Here is a 22,388-nt window from a genome sequence, read left to right as displayed (position 1 = left end):
ACACATTTACACTTGTCCTTGCATATCCGTTCTGACAGTCATTCAATTTAGTCAGGAAGTCACTAACTGCAAATCTGAATAAGTATCACTACCTAGCTATTTCTCTTTAGGCCTGGATATACAACGGAACTTACGGATTACCTTGACTAAACTGGATGAGATTACAGAGTAGTTAAATCAAAAACGTATATACCAGGGATCTACATACGTATTCAAGTTCTAGACAGAAAAATGAATAGCTAATGATCACTACTCTCTCAAAGCAGCAAAAAATACCAAATAAATGTTCATTGTTTAAAAAGTGATTCAAACCAGGCCAAGGTCTATAATCTGCTGAACTTCCTGCAAACTCCCCATCTCGTCAAGCTTCTATGGATAATTTCACAGGTCTTTCCATAACATGGATTTACAGAATTAACTCTGAAATTTACTTAAAAAATAGACTGAAGGAGTTATTAGGCAGGAATAGGGAGGGTGAAAGAGACAGAGGAAGGGTGTCCTAGGCACATGGAGAAGGCCAGGGAGAAATGGCATGGCCTTAGTGAGGAGGTGAACTCAGGGGGAACCAGGAATGTTGCATCTAAGTTTCCACTCCCTTCTCTATAACATTTTTTAATTGAGATATAATTGATATCTGTAACATACTAACAATTCTTTTCTATCAAGTGTTGCTGGACGTCCAAGGAAAGAGATCCTTTGTTGGATGGGGGGCACTGGGAAGAATTCATGAAGACCCTTGTAGTGTCTTGGAAGAAGGAATCACTTTAAGGGGCAACGAGGGTGACTATGGCACTGGAGGTAGAGAGGGCAGCACGAGAAAGGGTCTGGAGGTGCCAAAGTGCCAGGTCTGGTAGAGGAATCTCACTGACTTGTCCAATTTCACTGCAAGGGAATAGTGATGATAAGGCTGGAAAAGTTGGTTGGCCTAGAATGCCGAGCCACACGGTGTGTACTCCATTCAGTGGGTACCCCAAGCTTCTCTTGTTTTAAACAATGCTGACACTTCTTTCAGTTGGTGAAATGTGCTAGTAAAAAAATTGACTGTGAGGAGATCTGTTAAGAGGTTAAACTGTTAGGCATAACACAGATATGGAACTTAAAGGATGATGGCAGAGAGAATGGGAAGGAAAATATTAAAGTCCAGAGTTATTGTAAAGAAATGAATAGATACACGTGAATCAGTGACTGCTTGAACTGTGGGGACTGGGCAGGGAGGATTAGAAGTCACCTCGAGGTTAAAGAGTCAAAGAAAATCTTACCAATGGAATATTAGGAGATGATGCTATGTTCTGAAAGCAAGGGGAACCGAGGAGATGTTCAGGGCTTGAGGTCTCTGAAAAAGTTTTGGTTCAACCCTTATTCCAAATGGAAAAACTAACAATGGAAAACAAGGTAGACTCACTGAATCACTATGGACTCAATCAGCATGGGTTCAAGACTTCCTTTCTGGGGGCTTTTAAAACAGATGGTGAGACTGGCGGAACCAAAACTAGGCCAAAGCTGGGTGTCAGTGCCATGAGCTTGGAAAAGGACAAACAGGTGAGGATTCCAGGACGCTGACAAGGGGAGACAGCAAGGGTTGACAGACTTCCTGGGCCTATAGACTATGTGCATTATAATTCTAGGTGACTTGTGAGAAGTCCTTAAAGAAAATAAAAATGGAAAAAGATACACACCTGTCCATCTGAGTCGAAGGCCAGGCAGGCAACTCCATGCGTATGGACATCTTTAAGAATAGACACAGTTTGGACATTATAGGAATCCCATATACATATATATGGCTCCTTCCCAACTTGGCCAGTAGCAACGAGAGTTTTATCAGGGTGTAAGGCAAGGCTGAAAAAGAAAAAGGCCTCTTTTCACATCCTTCAACTGAACAAAATTAAGAAAAACACTGATCATCTTTTATCCACATTTCTCACTTTAATTATCTAATAAGATAATCTCAAGAGGAAAGAGTAAACTGTTCCCAAAGTAATTAATTAGCTGATTGGTCTAATAGAAATGTTCAGCTTTTTGTAAAGAGAGCCTTAGCACAGTTTAACAATCATTTCATCCATCTCACCCACTTAGTAACTTTGAAAACCAAACACTATTATAATTTTATTAGAAATCTATATTCTATAATTGCCTTATATCATGATATTTACTTACTAGTTTTGGAAATATTACTCAGTTGCAAGTTAGCTTTTGACTTACTTGAAAAAAAAATCCTGTTGCCAGGAGAAAGTGAACTTCTCAGAGTTAATTAACCCTGCTTGCAGATGCTGTGGACACCATCCTCATTAAGATTTCCAAGCATGGAGGGGTCGCAGAGTCAAGTGCTGTTTCTGTATCTATTGCCATAGATTATGTATTTGAAATGAGCATTTCTATTTTACATAAGGCACCATGACACCAAGAGTACCACAAATTACTATGCTTGTGGTTTGCATAGAATATTTCCTACACCTGTAGTCCAATCAAAATAAAACTGTCAAATACCAACTAGAATGACTCTGTAGCAGTCTAGAGGGTAAACTGCAGTCATTATTACTCCTAGATGAGAAATCACTCTAATGTTTTAAACTCATGTAAAGATTTCAAGCCTTTCTAAAAACAGGTGTTGGGAATTTAAAAAAACAAAACAAGAGCACATAACCTATACAGAAAACTAGCAGATAACTTTGTTTACACAATAAACAAAAGTAAAATGTTCTTTCTTTTTCTATTTCAGCATCTGTTGACACAGTTAATAGAAGAATGTTTTTCCTTCTCAACTTTCAGCTTGATTTTGATAAGAATATATGGTCTGGAATCAGACACCTGGATTGGCACATTAGGTGCCCCTCACTATCTTTGGTTCTTTGGACATCTTACTTTACCTCTTTTGCCTAAGATTCCTCATCTATAAAACGGAAATGAATGAAAACAGATGATGTAATGAATGTAAGAGCATTCAGCATAGTACCTGGCCCAGAGTAAGCAATCAACACAAGTTTCATTATCATCATTATTTGTGTAACCAGCTTCAGATAAATTCAACCAACATGTGCACGTCTCTATGGATACCCTGTTCCTTAAAAAAAAAAAAAAAAAAAAAAAAAAAAGATATTCTGGTTCTCCCTTGGCTCCATGTGTAATCCTCCCAATTCCACAGCCACGGAGCCCCATAGGCTGTCCTGGTATCCCATCCCACTGTGCTCACTTCCTGGGTCTCCCACCAAACCTGGTACCATGTTCTGCGTAAGACCCAGAGTCCTGACTCCCTGGCGCTCTCGTATCCTGGTCGCACCCTGGCACAGCCAGGGTGCAGCTCATCTTCCCAGAATTCCCAACACCCTCACTCCACAAGTCTTCAGTCCCCGTACTGCCTCCGAAGCTGGAAGTCCGCTCCATTTGCACTCTCCTGGCGAGGCTGGATGCCTCAGCGGGTTTTGACTTGTTTTTTGGTCTTTAAGCTAAGAGGGTGCAGCTGGGGCGGCCCACAGGGTGAGCTTCATGGCTTCGGCTGCGAGATGGGGGTGGAGAAGTGAGTGCAGTTCACGTGGAGGGGCAGGAAGAGGATGAGCTGGCAGCGTTTAGCATCAGGAGCGGCCAAGAGAACAACCTAAACAGGCCCCAGGCGCAGCTGTCCCCACCACTCTTCCCCCAGAAGTAGCCCCGTCTCGCGAGATGTGGGGAGCTCACTGCGGCCGGCGGAGGAGTCCTGAATGAGAAACACCTGCGTGCTCCACCGGCCAGCGAGGCTTCTTCAGTTTGAAAAGGCTCTGGTTCACAGTGCGTGTCATGCAAACACCAATCCGCCTCACCTGCTCTTCACACCCCCCCACCCCCACCCACCTGCCTCCAGTCTGAATCACACTGCAGGGCATTTCCCCCAGGGCCTGGCCAGGTACTGGGGATAGGGCTCTGGCCCAGAGGCTGTGTACTAGCGGGCAGGACGGCCTGAGGCCAGAACCTGGGAATGAAGTGCACAAAGAGTGAACGAAAGTCCTTCCAAGAGGAGGAAGGACCCTGGCAGCAACCATCTTCTGAACAGCCCTGGGAGCCCAAACAAACATACGCCAAGGTCCAAGGCTGTGGCAACCCAAACGCACCATTTCACCGCACGTCCTCAGAGCCAGTTGTTCCTCCCTTCAGCAGCGAGGTGTCTAGAATTCAGCCCAGAAGATCTCTGCTGCCTGCTCCTTGAGCCCTTCTCCCTGAAGAACCACCTCCAGGCATGTTTCTCTCTTTCTGACCCAGCCCAACGGCCAGCACCCTGCGGGGGGGAAGCGGGCCTCTTCACCCAAGCCGCTCCACCTGGAAATGGTCTCCTCTTATGAACTCTACCCAGGAGCCCATTGGCCTGGGCGGGGCCTGGCCCGGAAAGGGAGGTGCCGGCTTTCCCAGGAAGACAAACAAGGTGCAGATGCCTTGGGGGCTTCAGCTGTGGTGGGAATGAATGCCGGTCTTGATGGAGGGGCAGGGAGAGCGTGGGCAGAGATGAGAAACACCTGGGTGCCCCGACTCTGAGTTGGCCATCTAAGTGCTTGCTGAAACATATAACCTCAGGGATCTTTATAATGTGTAATATAAAAAGATAATACATAAAAGGGTAGCTTTTCACAATAGGTGAATGCTAGAGGTTGTAAAAGATTTTAAGGTTGAATACTTGTTGGTGAGAGACGACAAATAAAGTATAAAAGCATCCTCTTCATATCAATTTTGCTGGGATATCTCTGATACTTGATGATATCTAGATGTCCTAGAAAATTGCAAGTAGGTTATTAAGTGCCATGTTTGCTTCATTAAACTAATGGATGGTGCTAGTCTATGAAAACCCTGTGACAACTAGGTATATTTTGGTCCATTCATTCATTCAACAAACACTTTTTTAAGGATCTATGATATGTCAGGTATAGTCCTAGATTCATAAACAGAAAATCCACTGTCCCTCTCTCAAGAGGCTCACCTTAAAAGGACAGAAAACAAACAAATAACGGGCAAGCCAGGGCAGCCTTGAAAGCCCTTATTTTAAGCAGGCTAGGAAGTTAGGGCACTGCTGACGATTATTAGCAGGGTACAACATAAACAGTTCCATATTTTAGGAAGGTAACCCTAGTAGCAGTGAGAACAGTAGGAAGAGCAGATGGTTGAGGGCTGTGAGGACAGAGGCAGAGAGGCCAGTTAGAGATCAGGTGAGAGATAAGAGGTAAGACAGGGGTGGAGGGGATGGAGGGGATGAGTCCACAGATGAGTAAGGGAGCGGGAACGAGAGAGAGAAAGGTTTAGGATGTTTGAGACAAAGGAAAAGCTCAAGCACGTCAAACCGGACAGTTTTCTGCTTAGGCGACTGGGTTTATAACTCACAGAGCTTGGCAGCATTACAGTTGAAGCTTGTGAGCCTGGTCCTGGGAAAAGATGGACTTAACTCCACCTTTGTCTCCACCAAAAAAACTCCTCAGGGTAGCACCACACCTGAAGTCCCAAGGGCTATGAAGAGGAGGATTTGATGTTCCACAAGGGGAGGGGCTGTTTCCATCACTCTACAGAGTTCCTGGAACATCATGGCAGAGTGAGTATTACCCAGGTGCTTGCTGAAGAGGGAGTGAAGGAGGCCAGCAATCATGGCTGCCCTATATCCCTCCCCCTGCCACAGGCAACCCTTTCTACCAGGGACAGAAAATCAAGAGGAAGGAGCATGTTTCCCCTTGATGGTCAGAGACACTTTCTAGAGACATAAATGAAACTCTTGTATTGTGATTACAGCCTCTAAAAATGCTTGAGATACTTGGTAGAATCCTGGGGTTCTGAAGCACTCAGACTAAAACAAAAAAAAATGTTATTCCAGGCAATCGTTCTTACTATCATTCATGATTCCTGACTTTTCTCAGTTCCTTGAGCGAGGGAGGAAATGAAATAAACAGCTTTCAACAAATCTTGAGAGAGGCCTTCAAAATAATTTATCAGGCTATGTTACTCAATTAGCAGTGTGAATCAAAAACATTCCATTATGGATTTGAAGCATTTTTACTCGAGTTTCTATTGTTCTTTTCATTAAAGTCCATAAACTTATCATATTTACTTAAAAGTCCACATTGGGAAAAAAAAGGAAAAAAATTGTCCACATTGGAAATTTTCTTTTTTTTTTGCCAGAAGTTTCTTTACACTATCCTTTAAATCATCTCTTCCCAGCCTGTGATATCTTATTTATCCAAGTTCCCCCTTTACCAATTGAATACATTAACAAAATTATCTGTTTTTCCTTTTACAAGCCAAGAGTCTCTGACTTCACTTCTCTGGCTTGCATGCAACAAGATTGCTTAGAATGACTCACATAATGTTCCCATTTATCCATGTCCATGGCAAGAATTAGGGTGAACAGAGAACCACCTCTATTCACTTTGCCCTGTTCCTATCAGCTTCCTGGAAACTTCACTCCTTTCACCTGGGTAACAGACAATGATAGCGTCTGTATATCTTCTAGAGCACAGCTAAGTGGCATTTACTTTTGTTTTAAATTTATCATGTCATTTCAACAGCACTTTTTATCCTCATATTAGAGCAGGGGAAAACCCCAGCAAACCTTAATCACCAGATTTGCAAGAGCAGAAGACATATACAGTATCAGTAATGGTGCAGTTACAGAAGCATTTATTTGATAAGCAGGTTTGAAGTTTCCATCAAGGTATCTATTCCCTTCTCATGTCTCTGCATTTAGGAATTCAAGGATTTCACAGTAAAGTCATTTTGAGTAGGATCTGCTTTTGTCTAATCCCAAAGCATATTTGAAATTTTAGTTCAGAAGTCTTTAAATGACAGATAGATAGATAGATAGATAGATACAGATATAGACATAGATTTCACATAGAAATAAATTCCAAATTGGTGCCCTGCTGCATACTTCAAAACTGCTTTTTGCTCCTTCCATAGAGATTCTCTCTGCCTGAGAAACTACCTTACCTTCAGATCAACCAACAGATTGAAGGAGAGTAGGTATCCTCATCCTATTAAGTAACCTGAAGGAAATTATCATGCCCCCTGAATTGCTTCGGATAAGATCTCATCAGAAAAGGCTGTTGTGTTCTTCCATGGAGAAATTACAGACGTGGAAAGTACCACCACTACCTAAAGTATCTGGTCCACTCTGGACTTCCCATCATCTTCTTTACCATATCAGAGTGTTGTGATTCTTTCTGTGACTGGAAGTATTGATACCACTCACTAATATTTTAATTCTATCTTCCATTTGAGAGTCCTGTAAATCCAAATTTCTCCTTTTTGAAGAAAACTTGCATGTCACGAATCTTGCAAGTTATTGTGGCTACAACAGCAATGTCACAATATTAAAACTTTCAAAATTGCCTCCCTTTCAGTGAAGGTCTCAAGACAATAGAGGTCTCATTCCACACCCACATAAAAAGGTTTGGCGTCCTTTCCTTTGGCACTCAGTTTATTGCATTGATTGTACTGTACACATGGCAACAAAAAAAAGGGATCAAGCTTTTAAAGAACTGCTTTTCTCTGTGTATATATAAATCTAGTTCCATTGGGAAATCCCATCTTCTGTTGCCATAGCAATAAAAAGCATTGCAGAGAAGGACTTTTATCACCCTATCTGGGAGAAGAAATTGATTTGTTTCTCCAGCAGGCTGGGAGGGCGAAAGCCTGTCTTTCTGTTGTCAGATAAGATCAGGAAGATTTCCCAGTATGCTGTGCAGGAAGAAGATGAGAATGAATAGGGTCATGAAAGGAGGGAGCCTTATGAAGTTAAACAAAGGAACTCTAACCAACACTAATCATTCTCAACTCCTGAAGGCGAAAAAATTAAATTTGAGTATTTGTTCCAAGTGCATCATTTAAAAAATGTTTATGATTCTGACTTTAATTTTTAAAACCTTATTTCATTTCTGCCCAGGTTTCTCCAGGGATTCTCTCACTAAGAACTTTATGTGTTAGTAGCTTTTTTCTTTTAATAGTCTCATGAGGAAAGCATGAACACCTTCTCTGTCCTTTCCCAGATAATAACCCTGAGAGAATTTCCCACTGTTGGAGGCATAATGGCATCAGAGTGATTAGGCTGGGCTGTCTGAGGGCCCAGGGGGCAGGTTGCTGCTTTCTGGGCTGAAGAGGGAGTGGCCCACCTCAGCGGATGTTCACCTTGAGAAAAAAAGGCAAAAGGAAGGCTTTTTTTGAAAATAGTGGACTGGAGGTAGTGGGGCCTCAAATGGGGATGGCTGTGCTTCAGTCCTTGTCCCAGGGCTGCACTTGGCACCAGAGTACCACCACTGGGACTGTGATCTCATCTGACACCACGGAGATGGCCCCGCCCTCCAGGTGGGCCTGGGTAGCACTAATGGACATGACAGCAATGTCAGCAGACCACCAGGGTCCCCTGCCACGTTCCTGAACTGTGTGAGCCCCAGGGTACTGGGTAGTCTGTGGTTGAGCAGTGGTCCCTCAAACTGGACTTCTCAACAACCTGGATGAGTAGTACATCTAATGATTACTGTGATTTAGAAAAATAAAGACACAATATATCTTTCATGTCGAGAGCTGTCATACCTCATAGTTGGTATGGAATTATATTCTAGCCATACCTTAACACCACATAAAAGAGTGGTTACGGGCATAGTGGTCTGGCTCTCTGAGACTAAAGCATGCAGCGATACACTGGGGCCAGCTGGGACTGACCAGCAAGAACTGACTTTTAAATTTCAGCAATTTTGCCAATCAGTTGTTAAACACAGCCACTGTTTTTAAATTAAATTAAATTGCAACTAAATAAATTATATTAAAAACAAAGATAATGCATACTAAAACTCATCACTTCTAATTATTTTACTATATTTTGCCAATGTGGTAGAAATACTATGTAGAATGATGTGCTACTGGATGTGTGCCTCCAACTCTGTTTCCAATGATGTCACGTTAGTGGTTTGAAATCAGCCATGATAGGAGTATTCACATGGAAATCCACAAACACTACAAATCAGGGCTTCATCTGTTGTTTTTGTCAATTATCTAGACTTAAGTCATAGAAGGATAAAATGTTAATAATGCAAAATAAAAGTGTGTCATGTCTACTAGCTGTTACATTGTGAATAACACACAAAAAAAATTGAGGATATATTCTCCCAAAATTCAAAAAATATTATGCAGTTCAGCAGTCACATCATTGGCAAACGATTTAAGTTCTGATACATGCCTTTGTTTCACTTTTCTCTTATTAATATAGAAAATATCAACTAGCATTCATGTTAGAACTATACTCATTTGTCAATGATGTGAGGAACTTATTTTTCTGAACCAGACAGTGATCAAACATTTATTCCACATCAGATTTTGTCAAATCATGGTTGAATTACAACTATAGATTGGCCACAGATACATGAGTTCAGTAAAAAATAATGAAAGCATTATATGAAAACTGATTTGCTGTGTGTAATTTATAATAGTCATATATTTTATTGTTATGTATAAATTGCATGCAACACATTATTTATATCACTAAGTTTTAAAACAAACTTATGCATTATGTGCATACAATTTTTCTCAAGAGCTTGTTGTTACAGTTATCAGTACATTATTGAAGCATATCCCCTCTACTTACTGGCATATGATACTTTCTCATAAATCACCTTCAGCAAGTTACTTAACTCTCATCCATAATATGGGAATAATAACAGTACCCACCTGAAAGAAGGTGGGTGTTATTGTGAGGATTTAATAAATCCTAAAGCAGTGATTAAAACAGTAGTGCTTGAAATCTAGTGAGCAGTATATATACAGGTGATGGTATTATTATTCATTTACTGCCATATGATAGAATCTGCCCCAAACAAACAAATCTAAAACCTCCCCCCATCCCTGAGGCTTGACATTCTAAGACAGGGAAACTCATGTACATACGGAGCTATTGTGTACTAAACTCCAAAATTTAAAAATAAGATTAGCCTCTGAGAATTAAACTTGGTAAAAACCACATGAAATGGATAAGATTCATTTAAAGAAGTCATCCTAAGGGGAAAGTATCGTAGGCGAGAAGAACAGGGTTTGGAAATCAAATCTAGTCATGATAGACAGTGAGAGAATCTGGATTCAACTACTGGAATCAATAAATCTGAGCAAAAGTTATTAGAAGGGGAAGTTCTGTTTGAAGCCTTTATAAAAAGGAGTCAGAGTTAAGACAGTAGGTTGTTGGCATAAGGATAGATATATAGGTAGATGGAGCAGAATTACGTCCATAAATAGACCCACACTTTTATGGTCAACTCATTTCCAAACAAAAGTATTAAGGCAACTCAAAGGGGGAAGGAATAGTTCTTTTAATAAATAGTGTTGAAACAACTGGACATCCATATGGAAAAAATGAACATCAACACTTATCTCTCAATCATTCACAAAAATTATCTCAAATGACCAGAGATCTAAATATAAGAACTAAAACTGCACAACTGATAGAAAAACACAAAAAAAACCTTTGTGATCTTGAGAAACAATGACTTTTTACGAAAGAAACAAAAAGCATTAGCCAGAAAAGAAAACAATTACTAAATTGTACTTCTAAATTATAAGTTCTGCTCTTTGAAAAACATTAGAAAAATGAAAAGGGAAGTCATAGACTGGTAAAGAAAATGCTCAAAGGACTTGTACCTCGAATATATAATGAATGCTTACACTTTAATAGTAAGAAGACAAGCTAACTAAAAATATGGCCCAAAACTTGAACACTGTCAATGACAACTAAAACGCAAAAGACTGACAATACCAAGACTTGCTAAGGATGTAGAGCAACACATTGGCTGATGGAGATGTAAAACAATAAACCACTTTGGAAAGTAGTTTGGCAGGTTTTTTTTTTTTATAAAGTTAGGCATACAGTATGACCTAGCAATGACCCCTAGATATTTACCCAAGAGAAATAAAATTATATCCCTAAACAAGGACTTATACACAAATGTTCATAGCTGCTTTATTCAAAATAGCCAAAAACTGGTAGTAACTCAAATGTTCATCAACAGGTGAATGGATAAACAAATTATTGTATATTTATACGATGAAATTGTTCTCAGCAATAAAAAGGAGTGAACTATGTATTGATACACACAACAGAATGGATGAATCCCAGAAACAATGTACCAAGTGAAAGAATCCTGGAGCATTCAGTAGAACACTCAGGTCACTAATATCTTCATCATACAAAGTTGGGAGCCAGGAGATGCTGTCTATAGTTGATGATACCAAAAATAAAGGTATATATAAAAAAAAGCTAAAAAGGTAAATTTTAAGAGAATTAAAAGTAGAAGAGAAGAGATGTAAGAACGGCATATGTAAGCTACACCCGTCTTGTGTCTTAAAAGGAAGTTGGTTATGTTTAAAATAGATAAATCAAGAAACAGCAATTAATTATATTGCTTTGAGATGTGTAGGTAACCACCAGAAAGAGCTTGTTGTTACAGTTATCAGTACATCACTTAAGCATATCCCCTCTACTTACCGGTGTATAATATTTTCATAAGAATTAAAAACATTCCTTTGGTAAGTGGATTGGGTATGGGAAAGAGTGGGGCAGGGGCAGTTTTCATTATAAGGACTTCTGTAATTTTTGACCTGTGTGTCAATATTGCTTTGATACAAATATAAAAATTAAAACAGATTAAAAACAAAAAAAAATAGTTACAGGGAAATAAAAATTGATTAGCTTATGCAAAAAATAAAAACATATCTGGTGATTTAGAAGTCTTTCACAGGCAGCAAGTAGGAAAGGATGTCTGATTTATTAACTCCCAGATGTTCCCATCAAGTATAATTGTTACTGATAAAATAAATTTGATCAGCATGGATAGTCTTACAATCCATTCTTTGAAAAACAAGAAATACTGCCTTAAGAGTGTAACACAACAGTGTGGTAATGAGAAGGTTCACTAATGAAAGGGGTCTACATGAAACCCAGTTTTCTGGAGCTATTCATCTCTTTTTTTCTTCTTCAAGTAAGGAGCATGACTCAAGCATTGAGGGTTATATTTGGCAAAAGTCCTGTTAATTTAGGATAATTAAGTATGCCAGTCACGTGTTTCAGTAAGGTCTGATTAAATACTTTAGAGAAGTCATTAGTCAATCCATCTGGTCTAGTGGCTTTGCCAGATGGCAAAATGTTACTACCTCTATCTGTATGTACTGTTCTTGGAATATTTTACCTCTATTGTAGAATAGCATGCAGTTAATTTTCAGGGTAAATCTTAATTTGCTAGTTTACATTATCAAAGAATCTGGAAGGTAGAAAGCAAGCCTGACAACTGTGTTACACCATGCCAACGGAGCCACGAGATTTCAAGGCTATATTAAATTGTCTGTTGTTCTACTGCTGAATTCAAAGTGATTTCATCATTTCCATCTCCATAGAATGTTCTATGTCAAACATTTCAGATGGTGCTTTCATTTGTGACTAGAGAACCCCAGGGAGAAGTAACCAGCTATGTGTCTCTCCCATAAGATTACAATACTCCAAGATGAGGAGAACCCTGGAAGTACTTCCTCTGTGTGGATGGTCACCTAAATGGAAAAGAGATCAGTTTTGATTCTTTAAAATTACAGAGTTGTACAGCTTTGTAAGGGCACCTTAAAGTGACAATCTTAAAGTTGCTTTGGTTCTTTGATCATGCAGAGGTAACCTTTGACACTAATTTCCTAACCTGCTGGGTAAAATGCAAGGTACTCTCCAAAGCATTGACAATGGCAACTTTAATCCAGTCACTTCACTCTAAGTGTTGGTGTCTAAGGTAAATGCTTAGACCCAAGTGATGACTGGGGGCTTGGGGCTGCTGGAGGAGGGTCTAGGGGTGGCTTGATAAAGGTTGATAAAGCCTAAAAAAAGAGCCCAACATTTTATTGCCAATCAACTTGCAACCATTCAAACATGTTCTAAGGCTAAGCATTAGGTTGAGGTGAAGCCCCAGGCTTTCCTAATAAAGGCCATTTTGCATATCTAATTGATTGACTTGACTGTGGTCAGATGGAATTGATATTCATGGAACTGTTGCTTCCAAGTCACCCAGTGAGCATCTGGGAACAAGGGGCATGGCCCTGTAGTAACTCTTGCATCGAGAGCTTTGGTTTTTGTTTTGCTCTTGGTTACTGGTACCTCTTCTTCTCTTTGTTTTTATTTTATTCCTCCTCCTTCCCCTCTCTCCTTCCTTTCAAGTTTTTCTCTGTCTTTCTTTGCATTGGGATGTTATATTTTATCCAGCAATTCTGTGTGTTTGGAGAGGAGTAGGAAGGGTGGGAAAGGTGAATGTCTGTGTCACCTCAGGACCACATGTTGCCAGAACTGGAAGTCCATGCTTGACTCTGACCCCCACCCTCAATTCTGAACAGCTGAATTCTATCATTGTGGAACTACCACTGTCAACAAGGCACAAATGAGTCATTAAGACCTTTTTAAGATTCCGTATGAGTAAGAGCATCTGTGTTTCCACCGAGTCCAGAGATGGTTGCAGACTGATGCCCCCGGCCCCCACTACTATCTCTCCTCACTGCAGACACCTTCAGTGAAATGTGGGTGACAGGCTGGAAAGATCAAAATGGGATTTAGGATCATCCATCTTTGAACCCCCTGTGCCCTGTGATAAAGTGAGTCTATGAACCAAGAGGCCCAGGCCAAAGGGGCCATGAGGAGCATATTGGCTTTTTCATGTGGGCCTGAATTAGGATGAAGAAGGGGTGATTTCCATTAGAAAGTGCTGAGCAAGTGCCAAGCACCTCTGCCCTTAGAAGGCAAGCTGCAGAAGGGTACTATCAAACCTCCTGGCTCTCAGGGTAAGGACTAGTTGCAGTGGGAATGCTTCTGTGCCAGGAGGGAAGGGAGGAGGAGCACACCCTGATCACTGGGCTCCCAAAAGACTGCTTGCTATCCACCAATAAGGGGTTAGTATCCAGAATATATAAAGAAGTCCTACAACTTAGCAATAACAAAAAAAAAAAAAAACCTGATTAAAAAGTAGGCAGAGGTCTGGGGGAGAGTATAGCTCAGTGGTAGAGTGCATGCTTAGCATGTGTGAGGTCCTGGGTTCAATTCCCAGTACCTCTGTTCAAATAAATAAACAAATAGATAAACAAACCTAATTAACTCCCCCCCAAAATAAAATAAAATATTAAATTAAAAATAAATTAAAAAAAAAAAACCAGGCAGAGGACTCTGAAAGGCAAGGGAATGGACTCTCCCCAAGAGCCTCCAAAATCCTTTTAATAACATATCTTCTGGGGGGCAACAATCACAAATATGATCTATATACACAGGGTTCACTGATGGAGAGAGAGAGAGAGAGGAGCTGCAGGTGATTCCTTTGGAGAGTGTAATGCTGAGGGCAGGAGTTGGTGGGGAGCAAGGATTTTCATTCCCCGAAAGTGCTTCCTCTTCTGGAAAAAAGGACTCACAGAGCTGTGCCACGGAGGCCCAAATTCAGCTGCTCGGAAGATACGTTAGTGAATCACAGACATGACTGATGGAGAAAATCAAGTGATACAAACCATGAGTCTTCTTTCCAAGCCAATAAAATGAATAGTTCTATTAGTGCTATTAAAATCGCACATTTATCTAATTAGAATGACTCAGGTCTTTTGCCTTTCTTTATAAAAAAAAATTTCCTCTGGAACTTAATGTTAAAACAGACATCTCACTAATAAATCTAGAAAACAGTATCAGGATAACAGTGTGGCATTAATTCACACTAATGACTTCAAAATTCACTGCGAATCACTGGTTGACTTAAAAATGAAAAAAAAATGTATTTAGAAATAAAAAGGAAAAAGAAAACATGGTCTGTATACCTTACAACTTCATGAAAAATATGTTGGGATAAAGCTAAATTTCAAATGTCTTTCTAGAATCTGTTTGCCAATGTTAAAAAGCACAAAGTCAACGTTCCCTAGCGACGCTGCCAGTGAGGTGGCAGAGTTAATCCATCTCTATGGCTGTACCCTGTAGCTCTTCCTCTCTTCCCCAAATTCCTTTCCTTCTAAGAGTCAGATAGTAAACACTTTTAAAATATTTAATAAATTTAAATAATATTTAATAAATTTGAATTTTTAATAAAAATCTAAGGGTCTAAAACAGGATATTACTCCAACATGTATGATGTAGTCTTTCTAAAATAGTATTCACTCCCATCTCTTTTCAAATTAATATCCTTCTCTAGTGTTCCAGGAAGATTCAAGCAAAATTATTTTGAGAACCCAAAATTATTTTGAGGGTGCAGGGAAGCTAGAAGTGAGTGTGGCTATAAAGTGAGTTATATGTAAAGCCTGCCTTTAAGGCCTTTATAATCCAGCGAGGAAGACATGCAGATGGACAAGCGTAAACTAGGTTAGGTTATGCTGCAGTAACCAAGAACGTTGTAGTCTCAGTAGCTTGCTCATTCCTCGTGCTATGTGGCCACGTGAGTCAGCAGAGGGGCTCTCTCAGGGACCCAGGCTAGTAGAATAGTCATTTTATCCTGAACACGCCAAAGGGAAAAATACATGGTAAAGTATGCACTGGCATTTAAAGCTCAAGCAAGGCATGTTACTTCTACACATATTTCATTGGCTAATGCAAGTCAGATGGCCACACATTAACTCAAAGTGGGCAGGGAGGTGCAGTCCTCCCCATCCCAGGACGGAGAGAGTACGGGGTTATCTGTGAACAGTATTAATGGTAACACACAGACCAATTACCATATAATAAGAGGAAAAGTCATCAAAGTGCTGAATGGTGCTGGACAACAGAAAGATGATTAAATCTGACTGGGACACAGGGATCTTCAAGAAGACCAGCGGCACTTGAGCTGGACCTAAAAGGCTTGTAGTAGGTGAAGACAACCTAAGCTGAGGGACAAGGTAAGCAAAGGTGCTGGGACATGGATGTGCAGGGGGCGTCCAGAGAGTCCAGGAAATGAGAACCAGGAAGTACATAGAAAGTTCAGATAGGTGTAGACAGAGAGGAAGCTGAATGGTCAGACTAGGCTGAGCAGAATTACTATAACAACAATTTTAGATTTAGAAAGCAGGAGGCCACTGGAAAATGTTTTGTGCATTGATAACAACACTTAAGCAGCCTGGTTATCTTTTGAGTCATGTTTTCTACATTTAACCCACACATCAACCCTAACAAGATGGTGTTGTCACCACTATAGCCACCATAAATATGAGGAAATTGAGGCCCAGGTCACAACACAGGGAGGAAGGGGGTTTAAATTTAAATCTCATGCCAAATCATATTAATCACATTACTAAGACATGACTCACACTGGTTTTTTATTTATTCAGTCAGTCAGCCAGTCAACAAATATATACTGACTGACACTGTGGTAGGTGCTGGGGAAATACTGATGAATAAGACAGTCTGAAATTCCACAAGGTTCAAAGTGTCCTTAAGGAGACAGACAAGCAAGCAAATACAATGACTTTGAGGATCTATGTATCAGAGAGTAAGCACAGGAGAATGCAGAAGCAAGAGAGAGAGGGGGGGGATGCTGGGACCTTGCTGAAATCTACTGAGAAATGAGGAGTTGCTATTCAAAAGGTACAAAGTTTTGGCTATGTGAATGTATTCACAATCAGATTAATAAGCTCTTGACTTGTGCTATGTAACACTGTGCCTATAGTTAACAATACTGCAATGTACACTTAAAATTTAAGAGAGTAAACCTCATGGTAAGTGTTCTTACCACAATTTAAAAAAAAAAAAAGTCAAAAGAAAGAAAGCTATTAGGAAGCCACTGAACCAAGGCAGTGTTAGAGGGGTGCAAAAGAGAGGATGGGTAGAGAAGGAAACCAAGGAGATGGGACAGGCCGACCTACAGGATAGCAGGAGGAGTGGGGGGAAGGGGCATAGCTGCCAGGGTGAGACTGGGCAGGAACCCAGGAGGGGAAGTGGATGGGGAGAGAAGACGAACTGCAGGCAGAGACCCTGACTCCTGTGCCTGACACGCAGTGGGGCCTGATGGCTAACTGCTCAAGTAGTGGCTATACTTCCTTATTGTTACGGTGAGTTTTAGGCAGCTTCAGAAGGTCAAGCAAGGGGCTGGAGATTTTGGTCTGTTGCTCTGGAGAGAGGTGAAGGCTGAAGACACAGAATTGGAACTTATCTAACAAAGATCATGTGAGCAGCAAAGGACACGTCTTCATTCTCATGAGCCTGGCCTTCCTGGTTTTAGCTTTCTCAGTGGTTTCAGCCAATGTTCCTGAGTTTGTGTCTCTCCTTAGTGGTCATCAGTAAAATATCCTATTAAGTTATAGCAAAGACTCTCCTTCTGATTGGAGGAGATCCCAGGGCACTGTTTTTTCAACCCCCACATCGCCACCAAGGCATTCCGGCTCTGAAGCATTTTCTTTCATATTAAGCCAGGATGATTATGATGCAGTGTGAAATGACAAAGGTATGTTTTTTCCTCCAATAACAAACATAGGTGGATTAATCAATTCTTATCAATTAACTCAGGTTTATTATTATTACCTCAAATGTTACAAGCTTATCTTTACTGAAAGAGTGAATTTGATAAGACTAGTATGTTGTGATAAATAATGCTTGGAGAAAGTACTTTATTTTATGTTAATAAAATCTATATAAAATAAATTTTTATGAAAAGGAGTTTGTCATCCATTACAAGTCCTTGACAGCTATTTCTACCTCATATAATAAAAAAACCTAAAATAAACAGTATTTATTTAGTGCCTCTTTAGGCTACAGGCATCAGATACTTATACAACTGAATAAATTCACAAAGATTAAGTTCTAATGTGCAGGAGAAGATTAAACAGAGTTAGTATAAGTAATTTTAAATACCTGACATATTATTTAAATTTCACCATAAAAGAATACTATCAGATTTCAAATTTCTGAGGTTGTACAAATAGGCTGGAACAATTATATTTCCTGATGTGGCAAAGCCAAGCCATTTACTTAAAGTGAAGAAGGTTTTGGGCAAGAAAGATGTGAACCAGCCTGGGATTTTACTGAGAGGGCCAGTGAGAGAGGTGGGTGCGCAGGCTTGCTGACCCTGGCTAATTAAGGACAAGGGAAAGGAAGTGCCCAGCTGATGAAAAGGCAGGAAGGTTCTCTTATTCCACAGCTGGCTCCTTAAAATCCAAGGACACACCCCAGCATCTCTTCCTTTGTTCCCTCGAAGTTTCTGCTAATTGCTTTTTGTTTCAGGGCTGAGCTCTGAGGGAGGAAAGAGCCTGTAGCAGAAAATCATTACCACCACCACCGGAATGAAGCGAACAGTGGCAGAGCCGTCTAACTAAAGGCCCCTGGCCCGTCCTGGTCCCGCCGCTGGGGCTGTCCCTGCTGGCCGTCCTGGCTGACGGCTCCCAGCTCGAGCACTTCATTTCCCTGCTCTGGCACCTTTCTTTCCTTTTCTCTGCCCATCACTTTCCTTCCAGTTCCCCTTCGGAGCAATAAAGCGGCTGTTCACTTCATCCCCCTGCCTCTGCTGCATGAACTCTTTCACAGCCAGCGGCAAAGGACTCCCCACTTGGGTGGGCTTCCTAATTTAGGGGTCTCTCTCCACTAAGACCAGGCTCTGTGCAGACATGGCTGCAGGGGTTCCCAGTGAGAGACAGACAAGCAGACATCTGAAAGGAAACCCAGCTTCCACAGGAGCTGTGGTCTGGCAGATGGGGAGATGGATGAAGAACGGCCAGGTGTGATACTGCAGCCCAAAGCAGGCAGGGAGGGCTGAGGAAGAATAACCCATGTCTCACAAGGCCCTGGGCACAGGTGAGGCTCAGGGGCAAGGCCCTGGTACTAGGAAAGGAACTAATAACACCATAACAAAGCCTCAGTTCTCCGGAGACCCTGGGAAGCCTTAGGGGAATTTAAAATTGCTGTGCACAGTAGCGACCTCAATTCACATGCATGGTAGTGGGGAACAGTGCACAAGGCAGGGGGTTCAAGGAGGCCGGGAAGGGGCTAGAACCATCTCCATCAGAGCTGTCTCAGGCGCTAAGCCAGAACAGTCTGCAGGGAGAGGGTGCGATGGACTTAGACTTGGGCTATGACACGGGTATTGCAGAGGCAGGAAAAGAAGGGCTGACAGGAACTCACAGAAGGACGGTGTCTAGATTATTGATTGAAGCTAAAGTTAACTCAATTTTGAAGTGCACGCAAGATATTCTTTTAAATTTAAATCTAAATATTAATGTTAATAGCAAAGATGAATCATTACACTGATTCACATAGAATTTTTATTACATACAAAGTCTAATATTGGGCCAAGTTTCTTACTCACTGCATTTCTCCAAAAACTGTACTCTCTTTAATGATTCCATTTGCAGAAAAAGAAAACAAGTAGGAGTCCCACATAATTATCAAACAAATTTTCTCACTCACTTGGGTTTTATCTGAATTGTTAATTTAAGTGGGGGGAACCTACTTTTTTCTTAGCAAAGCAGTGGGGGGCGGAGAGTAGATAGTATCCCTTAGAGCATGAATGGGCAAACCTATCTGAAGTCAAAACCTCTCAAAAATGTCAAGTCATGGCAAGCACAAAAAATTGAAAACATTGGAAGACATTACCCTTAAAATGACTTCTGCAAATTATAACAAAAATAAATAGGAAGGCAGAAACAAAGATCAGAAATCAATGAAATAGAAAATTGAAAAACGATACAGAAAATTAACAGGGCCAAATTTGGTTCTTTGAAAAGATTATTAAAAATGATAAACCACCAGAAATACTGATTTAACAGAAAGAGAGAGAGAAATCTGGATAGCCCTATATGTGCTAAATCGAATTTATAATCAAAAACTTCCCCACAAAGAAAACTCTAAGCCCAGATGGTTTCGTTGGTAAACTGTAATCAGCATTAACCAGTTCAATGCAATCTCAGTCAAAATTCCAACAGGCTATTTTGTAGAAGTGACAAGCTGATTCAAACTTTCATATGGAAATGTAAAGATCCTAGAATAGCTGAAATAAACGTTAGATAATGCCAGTCTCACACAGACTCTTGTGGAAAATAGAGGAGGAGATGCTGCCCAACCTGTTTTATGAGGCCAGCACAGCTGACACCAAAACTTGATAAGCATAATCTAAGAAAATAAAATTATAAACTATCATCCCTTATGAATATAGATGCAAAAATTCACTAACAAAAATTAGCAAATTGATTCCAGAAATGTACAACCCAGTAGAGTTTGTCTCAAACATGCAAGATTGATTTAATAGTTATAAATCAATGTAAATCTCCTTGTTAACACAATAAAGCAAAAACAAACAAAAAAATACAATCATCCCAAGAGATGCAAAAAAAGGATTTAACAAAATGTAACACCCATTCATGATAAAAACTCTCAGCAAGTTAAGACTAGAATGGAAATCCCCAACTTGATAAGAGCAACTATGAAACACCTGTAGCTAAAATATTTAGCATTGAAAATACCAAATGCACTCCTTTAAGATAAAGAACAAGGGGTAAGGACACCAGTTTCATCACTTCTATTCATTATTAGACTGGATGTCCTAATAGTGAAATATGCAAGAATAAAGAAAGAAAAAGCATAAAAATTGAAAAAGAAGTAAAACTGTCTCCATTCACATAAGATATTTTTATTTATGTAGAAAATTCTAAGAAATCCATTTTAAAAACCTTCGAGAAATAACAAGTATAGCAAGGTTGCAAGATAGAAGATAATGTACAAAAATCAATTGAGTTTTTATATGCTGGTAGCAAACAACTGGGAAAAATTTAAATGCCACTTATAATAGCATCAAAAATATAGAGTACTTGGGAATAAATTTAACAAAAGATGTGCAGTTCCTTTACACTAAAAAACTACAAAATATTACAGAGAAAAACTAAAGAAGATTTAAATAAATGAAGAGCTACATTATGTTCATGGATAGGAAAATTCAAGTATTGTTAAGATTACAACTCACCCAGAACTGATCAATTTACTTGCAATCCTAATCAAAATTCCAACAGGCTTTTTGATAGAAATTGACAAGTTGATTCAAACCTTTAGCTGAAAGTGCAAAGATCCTAGAACAGCCATAACAATCTTGAAAAACTACAAATTTAGGGGACTCACACTGTTGACTTCAAGATTTACTATAAAGCTACAGTAACTAAGAAAATGTGGTATTGGCATAAGGATAGAAAAATGTATCAATGAAACAAAATTCCAGAGTAACCTGCCCAAGATCACAGAGCGTGTAGCAGAGATGGGGTTTGTACTCCAGCAGTCAGGTTCTAAAGCTTGTGCTCATAACCACTATACAGACCGCTTCTCCACCACGCAGTCTCACTAAACACCATTGCTTCCCATAGATCCCTTCATGTCAACAACAGTCTAGAAAATTATGATGTTAGTAATAATAATAGCCAACATTTGTTGAGACCTACTACATACCAGGCATTGTGTTAAACAATTTATTTATATTAAACCCTCACAACGGTCAAAATAGAACAGCTGTTACCCTTATTTTACAGATGAGAAAACTGAGGCTGAAAGAAGATAAGAAGTGACCTGTCCAAGTCACACAATGTATCAATTGCAGGGTTGGGATTTGAACCCACCACACTTACTTGATTCCAGAATCAACTGTAATAAGCTGTTTGGTAGATGAACCAAGCCATAGGAAACCAAATAATCACAAAAATGTGGAAAGTATTTGCAACTTTCCAAGTTCTTTTCACGTATACATATGCAAATAAATTATTCATGATGAGAATGTGTTTATAGTTGCCTTTATTTTTTATATTCTTATTTTCAATACCTTTGATGCATTACTGTAAAGATCAGTGTATGTTTTGTTTTAAAATGACAGAAAGATCTTAAAGCATTAACCCCAATAAGTATGGATAAGCAACTTATCAAAACAAGGATTTTAAAACCCCGAAGGCGCTTTTACAAGGGCCTGGTCACTCTCAGTGAGTCAACAGCATCTCACCTGAACTACTCTCAAGTTAAGTAAAGCACTGTCAATTTCATTGGCATTAATTGCTCTAAGCCAGTGTTGCTCAAACTTTCAAAATGAGACCTTCAATGAAGTGCCAATGGGGACTATTTAAATTTATCTCACTGGCCACTAATGGGTCTCAACCACCAGCTTGAAAAACACTCCCTTGAAAAGAATTTGATCCTGTCCAAAGAGAAGGTCAAGTCTTTACCCTCTGCTTCTGGGGGTGATCTCTGGACCCTTGGAGTGTCATGCGTGGTAAAAAGGCTTTGTTTCCCTGGGGACTTCGGATCATGCAGAGAGTCTAACAATACGACTTAAGGTGGGGGTTGGCCATGCTGGAGAGACCAACAGTGTGGCTTTAGGTCACACAGTATCAGTCCATCTGGAGGCTAAGATCAAACACATGGGCAATCAGTCAATCATGGGGCCCCAATAAAGACAAACACTAAAGCCTCGGTGATCCTCCCTGGCTGGCGA

At 40.1% G+C, this 22,388-nt stretch overlaps 1 protein-coding gene across 1 annotated transcript in view; it reads right to left on the bottom strand.

The window, feature by feature from the left end:
• EML6 (EMAP like 6) overlaps positions 1-22,388 on the bottom strand; it is a 215,429-nt gene that overhangs the window by 132,796 nt on the left and 60,245 nt on the right. Inside the window, 1 exon segment of the mRNA XM_032497555.1 lies at positions 1,677-1,836. Coding sequence (XP_032353446.1) covers positions 1,677-1,836 — 160 coding nt within the window.

The sequence above is a fragment of the Camelus ferus genome, chromosome 15, assembly GCF_009834535.1.
Source record: "Camelus ferus isolate YT-003-E chromosome 15, BCGSAC_Cfer_1.0, whole genome shotgun sequence".
Taxonomy (NCBI): Eukaryota; Metazoa; Chordata; class Mammalia; order Artiodactyla; family Camelidae; genus Camelus; species Camelus ferus.
The sequence above is the reverse complement of the archived record's forward strand: the minus strand, read 5'-3'. Positions and strand labels throughout refer to the sequence as shown.